A 10,745-nucleotide genomic window follows, 5' to 3' on the forward strand; every position below is an offset into this window, starting at 1 on the left:
GTCGGTGTCCATCCTACCCCTCCCCACCCCTCCAACCCTCTACTTACTGGCACAGAGTCCAGGTCCAGCACTCTGCGGCAGCGAGTAGGGACTGCCTGAATCTACGAAGCTCTCTGAATCTTTTCTGAATCGATTCGGAGAGCTTCAAATTGATTCGGACCTTTTTATTGGTCTCCTGATTTGATTCAGAGATTTGGCCGCCAAATCGGGCTGAATCTCCGAATCGAATCAGCACCCGAAGCTTTGCACAGCCCTACTCAGTGGCTATAAATAGTATCCTCCCTTACTTAGCTAGATATATGACTATACATGTATGAATATTGCATTTAAATAAGGTTTTCTGGCATGAGGGGATGAAAAGATAATGTTCTCCCACTTAGTATAGACTTGAAGGCTGAGGAATTCTCCAAGGAAAGTGAAAATAATCTTTGAATTATCAGACTAGTTATCGATTCTTTATTACAAGGCCAAAGTGAACCATTGCAGCAGCCTTATGCTGCCTGCCTTCATAATAAGCCATTAGAGACTTACGCAGTAATTTCTGCATCTAATCTAGTCTATTTTTTCTATTTGAGAAATAACCTACCATTTGGAAAAAATATATAGTCTTCATTTAATAGCAAATTGGAGCTACCTTGTAAATAGGATATTGAAGATTGAGATTTACATTAACCATTGTAATTCAGGATTCCTGAATTTTGCATGATGAAATGACTTCATCCCTAGTTTTAAAAACATTGTTTGCATTTGTACAAATTCTGAATAATTTTATCTGCATCATTGATCAATTTGATCTACACCAGTGAAACAGACCAGAATATTTTTTATACTAGCAATACTTTTTAAAAAGTGCTTAGAGTAAGAAAGGTTCTAGAGCTTCAAGACATTCTTTTTAAATTCATATATTAAATTCAAATAGTATTTCTCCAATCCCCATTATTCTGTAGAAACCGAGAACAGAGTGCCAGTTTTGTAAACCTTGTTCATTGGAGGCATGACACACATTTTCCATTTTCATCAGAACTTTTCCACATTTCATACGTTGTAAGCTAGTGCACAAAGTGTTTGATAGTTCACCCAATGATTATTTAAACGCTGCATAAGTTAAGTGTCTCTTCTATAGGGCATTAGAAGAATTCTACATAAGAAGTCAACCAATTTCAGGAACCTAGCCATAGTAGATTGCATTTTGATGTACCAGAGGCAGTTAATCATTGTGTATTTCTTTCAGTTTGAGCTCTGATTTCATTCTCCCATTGCAGGGTGCATCTGAGAAAGACATTGTTCACTCTGGATTGGCCTACACCATGGAGCGTTCTGCCAGGGTAAGTACTGTACTGATAGGTGATCTACAGAAAGAGGAAGGAACCTTAACTGCCATAATAGCAAGATACTATTACAAACCATTGTGTACTAGCTTTACTTGGGCTTAGGTGTAGATGTCTCTTGACATAAACGGTGGTTACCATAGGTGGATTGATGGGAGTATGGACAAATTTTAGCCAAAAATTTTGGGTATTATAGAAGTTACTCGCTTGTCCTTTTTTGGTGGTCTAGAATAATCTGTTGCAGTAGAAGTATTTGCAAAATTGTGTTAATGTCATGTGTATGGGTAATAGATTTGCACCCCTTTTTTCCAATATTTTCAATTGAAGGGACATACTGCCCAAGGTCTGGAACAGCCTGTCACCGGAGGTGGTTCAAGCGCCTACATTGAATATCTTCAGGAGCAAACTGGATGCTTATCTTGCTGGCATCCTATCACCCCAGCTGACTTCCTGCCCTTTGGGCAGGGGGCTGGACTCGATGATCTTCCGAGGTCCCTTCCAGCCCTAATGTCTATGAAATCTATGAAATACCACTGGGACATCCTTGGTTTTTTGTGAAGTTCAGTCCCCATCCTCATTTGATGGGGTATGGTGTCTTAGACCTCAAAAAGGAGGCAACTTGAAATCTAGGGAAGACGGGCCTTAACAGCAGAGCTTTTAATCTAAATTCCTTGTCACCCCCGCCTTAAATAAAATCTTCTGAAGTGGTGTACATAGAAAGGCTTTTCAATAAATCTTATTTGACTTTTATTTTTTTTGTTCCATTTCACTTTAGCAAATCATGCGCACTGCCATGAAGTACAACCTGGGTCTGGACCTGAGAACAGCTGCTTACGTCAATGCAATTGAAAAAGTTTTCAGGGTGTACAATGAGGCTGGTCTGACCTTTACATAAATGGGTTATTACCTACCCTTTATTGATACCTTGTTCTCCTGCCGTTATGTACCCTCTTCTTGAAAAAGCTTATCACAAGTTTACATGTAACCATAACTGTTCCCCCTTTCCTCTGAAATTAGAGTGGATTCTCAATTAGTTTCAGTCCAATCTAGTTTTTAATAAAGAAAAATCCATGAATTAGGGTGTATACAAATATGTATCAAAAGATAACCACTTCATCTGCACTTGTGGGGGCCATTCTGGGTATTTCACCTTGAAAACAAAAAGGTACATTTAATGTACAGATTAGTGGTCTTGGTGCATGGGCCACCTATCACATCCTGTACTAGATGAGCAATTGGCTCACTACTACTTTGTGCACTTTTGTTTAATGATATAATTTTGGCTTTGGCACTTTTATAAGGCCTTATATAAATAATGCTGTGGCATTGTTTAAGGCAGAATAGGCCTCCTGCAGGGAGTAACTTTAATAGGAGTCTCTAATTTTTACTTGTAGCATAGCTTCAAACCTGTTTCTCTTTTGGCAATGTTTGTTTTCTTTTTTATAAACTGTGCTGCTCTTATAGGACTGCTTTCAATTGCTTGCTCAGCCTGAACTTGACTCAAGCACCATAATATAGAGATAAGTGACAGGAGCTGGTATTTTTATAAGCTGAAGTAGTATAATTGTGTGCGGACATCAGGCCAACTCTGTTCTGATAATGTTTTAATTAAGTCACTTTACCTAACCTTTCAGTTGCTAGGGGTTTTTTGAGAATTACTGAATATGATAAGTATAATCATAAACATGTAGTCCAAAGAACTTTAAACCTTTTCAAATTCTTTTCAGTGTTCTCATCTTGAGAGGCTTTCTAAACATTAGTTATATGGCCTCTGTGAACAACTTAAGTGGATTGTAACCCAGAAACAGGTGGCCCAACTACTACAAAAGAGCAAGACTGCTGCTATAAAGTTTAGCTGGTGTCTTAATACACCCTGACTTGTGATCTTCTTTTTCTCTTCATTTGGAGGTCTTGCATATTCTGAACACTCAAGTACAACTAAGTGAACCTTAAAACAGTATTGGATCAAACTTAGTTTTTTGAGGTTTTTGTCAAGGCCTTTGTCCAGTGGAGTCCCATCAAAGTGCCAGATGTTATTTATGTCATGAATATGAATGTTTTTTTTTAAAGAAACAAACTAGTCCCTTCCAGAAACTCATGCTTTTTTTCTAACTACTTTGTAACTGCATGACATAACGTGGTGAGAAGAGCAGTTATTAAAAAATTGACCTTTGCAAACCTACTATGCTGGTATGTTACTGTTTTCCAGAGTTATTTTACATGCTAATAGCTTTGCCTTGTAGCAGTTGCTAAAAAATTAAAGATGCTATTTCTTTTCAGTGATTCAAAGGGACTGATCAGAGTAGATTGAGTTTTATTAGTAGATGTTTAGGATTGTGAGTCCAAAAAAGATGACAAAGCCAGTAGGGAAATACAAATCGCCAAAGTGAGGGACTAACATTAGAGGGATGGGGGTGAGGAGCGGAGCACAACTAGGTTACAGAAAATACATGTTAGCCAACTAAGCCTGGGCGTGGGGGAAAGGAAAGGAGGGGGTTTGCGACGCTGAGAGAAAAAGAAGATGGATACACACAAACCCGTACAATGGTCCACAGTGGTGGAGGAAGTAGGTTGAAGAAGGTTTCATAGTTGGTAGGGTCAGAAGGGACCTGAGGAGATCATCTAGTCTGATCCCCTGCCGTGGCAGGAAAGAGTACTGGGGTCAAACGACCCCGGCCAGATGTTTGTCCAGCCTTTTTTTAAAGACCCCCAGGGTAGGAGCCAGCACCACTTCTTTTGGAAGTTGGTTCTAGGACCTAGCTGCCCTGACAGTGAAATAGCGCCTCCTAATGTCTAGTCTGAAACTGCCCTCCGCTTCCTTGTGTCCGTTGTTTCTTGTAACTCACGGGAGTGCTTGGGGGAACAGGGACTCTCCCAATGCCTGCTGGTCCCCCTTGACTAGTTTGTAGACTGTCACTAGATCCCCTCTTAGCCTTCTCTTTTGGAGGCTGAACAGGTTCAGGTCCCTCAGCCTCTCCTCGTAGGGCCTGCCCTGCTGCCCCCTGATCATGCGGGTGGGCCCTCCTTTGGACCCTCTCCATAGTTTCATAGTTTCAGGGTCGGAAGGGACCTAATAGATCTTCTAGCCCGACCCCCCGCCAGGGCGGGAGAACAACCCAAAAACAAACAAACAAACAAACAAACAAAACCACTCACCCTAAAAACAAAAACGGGACTCAAATGAGTCCAGCCAGGTAAGTATCCAGCCTCTTCTTAAAGATCCCCAGGGTAGGGGCCAGCACCACCTCCCTTGGAAGTTGGTTCCAGCTCCTAGCCGCCCTGACTGTGAAGTAGTTTTTTCGGATGTCCAATCTGTACCTCCTCTCCATCAACTTGTGCCCATTATTCCTTGTTATGCCAGCAGGGGCTAGGGGAAACAGCGTCTCCCCCAAACCCTTCTGGTTCCCCCTAGTGAGTTTATAGACGGTCACCAGGTCCCCCCTCAGCCTTCTCTTGTGGAGGCTGAATAGGTTCAAGTCCCGCAGTCTCTCACTGTAGGGTCTGCCCTGTTGTCCCCGGATCATGCGGGTGGCCCTCCTCTGGACCCTCTCCATGTTGTCCACATCCCTCCTGAAATGGGGCGCACAGAACTGGACACAATACTCCAGCTGCGGCCTGACCAGCGTCGCATAGAGGGGGAGGATCACCTCCCTGGCTCTACTCGAGATGCACCTGTGGATGCACGACAAGGTCCGGTTAGCCCTGCCAACCATGACCTCGCATTGTCGGCCCATGTTCATCTTGGAGTCAATAATGACACCAAGATCCCTTTCCGCCTCCGTGCTCTCAAGTAGGGAGCTCCCCATCGTATAAGTGTGCTGCTGGTTCCTACTACCCAAGTGCAGCACCCTGCACTTGTCCGTATTGAAACGCATCCTGTTCCTGTCTGCCCACCCCTGTAACCTATCCAGATCCTTCTGCAATCTCTCTCTCCCTGCTAGCGTGCTCACCTCCCCCCAAATTTTGGTGTCATCAGCGAATTTAAACAGGTTGCTCTCCACCCCAACATCAAGATCGCTGATGAAGAAATTGAACAGCGCAGGCCCCAGGACCGAGCCCTGGGGGACTCCACTACCCACCTCCCCCCAAGTCGAATATGATCCATCCACCACCACCCTCTGAGTGCGACCCTTCAGCCAATCTGCAATCCATCTGACCGTGTAGGCATCTATGCCACAGTCGCCTAGTTTATTAATTAGGATGGGGTGAGAGACGGTGTCAAAGGCCTTGCTGAAGTCCAGAAAGACTACATCCACCGCGACACCTGCATCCATGGCCTTTGTGACCTGATCATAAAAGGCAATCAGGTTGGTCTGACATGATCTCCCCCTAATAAATCCATGCTGATTGCCCCTGAGCATCATCTCGGATGCCGGCCCATCACAAATGTGCTCCTTGATGATCTTCTCAAAGAGCTTCCCCAGGATTGAGGTAAGACTGACGGGCCTATAATTGCCCGGGTCCTCCCTTTTCCCTTTTTTGAAGATGGGGACCACATTAGCTACCTTCCAATCGTCTGGCACCTGGCCCAAGCACCACGATCGCTCGTAGAGCCGTGCCAGGGGCCCTGCAATAACCCCAGCCAGCTCCCTCAGCACCCTGGGGTGGAGAGCATCCGGACCCGCTGACTTGAACGCGTCCAGCCCCTCCAGAAGCTCTCTAACCCGGTCCTCCCCAACCTGAGGTCTGAAGGCGATCCCCTCGCGTCCGGCTTCTATCACAGCAGGGAAGTCCCGGTCCCTGCACAAGAAAACGGAGGTGAAGAATTGGTTAAAGAGGTCCGCTTTATCCTCTGACGCAACCACCAGATTGCCCCGCATATCCTGCAGGGGCCCCACATTACCCGGCGCCTTCTTCATCCTCCCAATATATTTGAAAAAGGACTTTTTGTTATCCTTAATCCTGGACGCTAATCCGAGCTCTAGAGCTGTGCCAGAGGTCCCGCAATGACCCCTGCTAGTTCCTTCAGCACTCTGGGGTGTAGATCATCAGGACCTGCGGATTTAAATACATCTAGTCCCTCCAGAAGTTCCCTTACAAAGTCCTCATTAACCCTAGGCCTGGGTGTGCCACCCACAGGGCCCTCGGCGGGGCCAGTGGGGGAGATATCCAGGTCCCTCCTCAGAAATATGGAGGCAAAGAAATTGTGAATATGTCAGCTTCACCGTCAGGTGAGATGACCAGATTTCCTAGTGTGTCCTACAGAGGCCCCACATTACCTGGCACCTTCTTTTGCCCCACTATGTATTTGAAAAAGGACTTATTTTTGTCCTTGATCTGGGTCGCTAGTCCCAGCTCCATTTCCGCCTTGGCCTTCCCGACTGCCTCCCCTACGTGTCTCCGTCCATATAGAGTCTCATCGTGGGGGTCCTCTTTGGGTGGAGTGGGGTGGTCCGTTGCTGAAGATTCCTCTCAAAGTGAAGTCCATCAGGTGCAGAGGGGGATTCAGGCTGGGTCCGGTCTGGCGGTGATCCATCTGGTGGGGTCAGAGTATTGGCGGTGGCCCGTGATGTGCTCCATGTAGATGTTGCAGGACCAGCAGATCGTGTCAGACACCATGAGGTAGCACATCAGTTTGGCATAGCGGCGGGAGATGTGGCAGGCACACTGGACACCCTTGTTGCTGGGGTCCTAGGCTCCACGCGTCCCCACGATGAGCGCATCGACCATCATGTCGTAGCTGCGGCCCCTCAGGATGTCGTCCAACAGGGCATACTTCTGCTTGCGAGCCCGGGCGTTGGTGAAGGCTTGGTGCTGGTTCTTGAAGGGGATGGTCACGTCTACGATCATGACCTTCTTGGCCTCTTCGTTGGTGATCATGATGTCAGGGCATATCTGGCTCTCGCAGCCCGGGACAGTGCGGTTCACAGAGATCTCCCCCACTGCGGCCAGAATGGCCCTCACCAGGTGGTCCTAGACAGCGTTGTGGCAGAGCTGCTAGACTCTGGTGTGTGGCCTGCAGCTGCAAAGCACATGGGGGAGGGTCTCTACCACGTAGCCGCATCGTCGGTACCTCTTGTCCTGGTGTCCAAAGCGGACAGCCCTGTTCAGAGGCAGGCAGTTGAGGCAGGTGCGGTGGAGGATTTGCAAGTCCACGAAGCTCGCGAAGCTCCCACTGGGTTGCTGGAGTCCCACTTCGAGGTGATGTCAAAGACCTTGCCCTGGTTGGGTTTGGCCCTCAGGTCGCTGGTGTACTTGTTTTGGACGGCGTCCTTCAGGAACCGCTCCAGAAGGTCCTCATGCTGGGCATCACAGTGACGCGGTTGGCGTGCGGGGCTGGTTGCAGGGAGACTCCCAGCGCTCTTCGGTCCAGGTCCAGGCACAGCCAATGCGCTTCCCAAGGTGGTACATGGCGATGCGGGCTTGACGAGGCAAAGTCCCCGCCGTCTCTGCCAAACTCGCCCTCCAGTGAGCTGTTGAGGAAGGTGGCCAAGTCGCGTCTGGTCGGCTGTCTCGGGATCCTCTTGCGGGTGGTCTCGGGCACTGGTGGTGATGATACTTACCATGAGGTCTGGGCAGGTCAGGAGGCAGAAGGCATGGGTGACCACCACAATGTCTCAGAGGTCTCCTTTGCAGGGGAAGTTGGCATGTCCATGCTGATAGGGGATGTGTAGGATCTCGTTTCTGGCCCTCAGCGGCAGGTGCAGCCACTTCTTCAGCAGCTGCTGGATCTCAGCGTCCACCTTGTTGAGGGGGGTCTTGAGGACCGCCAAGCCTCTGAGGATGAACGTGGTTCAGGGGATGAGGAAGGTGTTCACCGCATCTATCTTCTGCCAGGGGGCCAGCAGGGACAAGTCCAGCTTGCAGGCGTCCTGCACGATCCTGTTGATGGTCTCTTCCGACGTCTGCTTGGCCTGTTGGCCAGTGGGCACCCCCAGGTAGCAGTAGGCCTTGCCATCGCATAGGTGCCTCATTGCCTGGCCCTGAATCATGAGGGTGGAGTCCTGGACATGGCTCTTCTGCCTGCTGTTGATGTGCAGGGAGGCGCACTTGGCGACGTTGAAACACATGCCCATCCATCTGGCCGCCTCAGATGTCACGTCCAGCATCTGCTGCAGCTGGTAGCGTCGGGGGCGAGGAGAACAAGGTCATCGGCATAGGCCAGGACACTCAACTTCTGGCCGTACAGGTCAAGCCTGCCGGGGCTGCCTGCCACAGCTTGAAGGAACAGTTCCATGTACACTACGCTTGATCTGAGCCTTCAAGAGGCCAAGTAGTGCTAAATTAAAAGACTAATCCTCTGCCCCTTCCCAAAAACTTGCCTGTTTATAAAACAATTAACTTTTAACGTTAACTCTTTATTTTCCAAGTCTAGTGTTTTTGGTTGTTTTTTTTTTTTAATAAAGTTTTTATCAGTAAACACCAGCAGTGTTTACTTTATCCTGTCTAGGGAGGTTGTATAACATTCTGACCCACTTGGGTCAGACAAGAAATGCAGACACCCAAGAAATGCAGTAAGAGAAAAGTACTTGCGAACATGACTTGACTTGTATTTTATACTAGCTTATCTTAAAAATGAGAGAGCTTGGAGAATTCTTATTTTTATTAAGGTGTACTGTAAAATTAAGAAACTGTTGCAGATAACGGCTAGACATTATCCCACAGAACAAAAATTAGAACTTTTGAAAAGTTACTGTTTAGTATAACTTTGTATGGAAGATTCCACTACATGGAATGAGACCTTATTTAATGTTGCCTTTTCCTGACAAATTTTAAGTGGTATCAACTGCTGCTCAAACTAGGTTGCGATGTTACTAATAGAAAGTTTAACCATAGCAACTGTTTTCTTGGGAACAGGTCAATTTTTTTTTAACTTCAATTATTCTATTTAGTTATCATGGCTGTGAAAAAACAAATGGGTAAGAAGAGTGAAGAGACTTGGGGTTTCTGGTGCCAAAATTACATGCATGTAGTGGAGGGGTAGTGGGGGAAAGACCTCTTAAATGTTTGTAGACTTATTGAGAGCAATAGGTTGCTCTACTTGATAGTTGTATGGATTGACTTGCATGCCCAGGTTTATTCCTACTCAGTCCCTGTCCCCCAGATATGCTGCTGGGGCTGAGGCTGTGCTTCCTGGCTTCTAAAGCCAGGCAGTGCAGGACTTTCTCTGCTGTGGTAGAGACTCCCAGAGGGATTCTGGCACCCCTTCATAATCATTGCCTAGAACTGGTAGCCTTCATACCTACCCCTGGTTACAGTACTAACAAGCATTACTATAGACACTCTTTTGTAAAAATAGATTTATTTTATGTTAGAAATCACATGCTGTATTTACTCTATTCTAAGACGAGGTTTTCCCCCCCATTTAATTTGGGGGGAACCCCTCATCTTACAATAGAGTATGAATGGGGCAGGTGGCTGCTGTGGCTCAGGCTCTAGCCCCTACCTGAGGTTGGGGCCATAGCTGCAGCTGCTGCCTGCCCTTGCTGTCTCTGTACCCTGTCATCTCCCCCTGCAGCCTCTTCTCTCCAGCTCCCACCCCATCCCTGCCACAGTCTCTGCTCCCCCTCCTGACCCTCTTCTCCTCTCCTACCCACCGTACTCAACTAGGTTTGCTCTGTGCTGGCAGGCTCCATACATGCTGCCGCCTGGGACACTGAGCATGGCCCTGGCCCTGTAGCAGCATCACATAGCCCACATGGCTGTTATGGGGGCTGGGCACAGTACCCCAGGCTAGAACAGGGGTTACAGAAGCTGGGGAGGAAGCAGGGAGCAGAGACTTGAGGGAAGAGAGGAGGAGGGCAAGAGGAGGCCAAAACTGGGAGAGGGGACAGGCAGGAGGTAGAGGTGGCAAGGAGGCAGGTACAAGCAAGGAGCAAGCTGCTTGACTTCCTCAGTGCCTACCTCCTGCAGCAGTGGGTGGGATGAATTAAAGGCGACTCTCCAATAATGCGATTCTATACATGGAAAATTATAACAAATCTAAGATTTTATATAATGAAAATGTAAATTATTGGGGAGTAATCTTAAATTTAGGGTCATCTTGGATTCAAGTTAAAATAGTATGTCTTTTACAAAAGTGTTTATAGCAATGTGTGTTTCTGTCTGAACAAGAGTTAATCAATTCTGTCATGCAGTGTTTAGGTTAATTGACAAAAAAACCAAAATCATAGTTATAGATATTCCTCTCTATTGTAGAATTAATATGTAAACAAATAGTATATGAAGGTGGTGTAGTGTTATAGGTTGATAATGCTTTCAGTCATTGCCCTGTGTCTTAGGACTGTTAACAGGGGCAACTGTCCACTGTGACATGACCTCCAAGCACCAAGATTTAACCTAGATTTGTAAATTTGCCACTTCAAACCTCTTAAATTTTATTCAAGAATACTGGAGTACAGAGTCCCAATTAGAATTGTACATACATAATGAGTGGAGATACCAAAGTTAACTTTGAAGAAGCTGGTTTGAATACTG

General features: G+C 46.8%; 1 protein-coding gene across 1 annotated transcript in view; it reads left to right on the forward strand.

Annotated features, from left to right (window-relative positions):
• GLUD1 (glutamate dehydrogenase 1) overlaps positions 1-3,511 on the forward strand; it is a 68,555-nt gene extending 65,044 nt beyond the window's left edge. The window contains exons 13-14 of the mRNA XM_006029512.3: positions 1,263-1,325; positions 2,104-3,511. Coding sequence (XP_006029574.3) covers positions 1,263-1,325; positions 2,104-2,223 — 183 coding nt within the window. The 3' untranslated portion in view covers positions 2,224-3,511. The remainder of the gene's footprint in view (positions 1-1,262; positions 1,326-2,103) is intronic.
• The last annotated feature ends 7,234 nt before the right edge of the window (positions 3,512-10,745 follow it).

The sequence above is a fragment of the Alligator sinensis genome, unplaced genomic scaffold, assembly GCF_000455745.1.
Source record: "Alligator sinensis unplaced genomic scaffold, ASM45574v1 scaffold374_1, whole genome shotgun sequence".
Lineage (NCBI taxonomy): Eukaryota > Metazoa > Chordata > Crocodylia > Alligatoridae > Alligator > Alligator sinensis.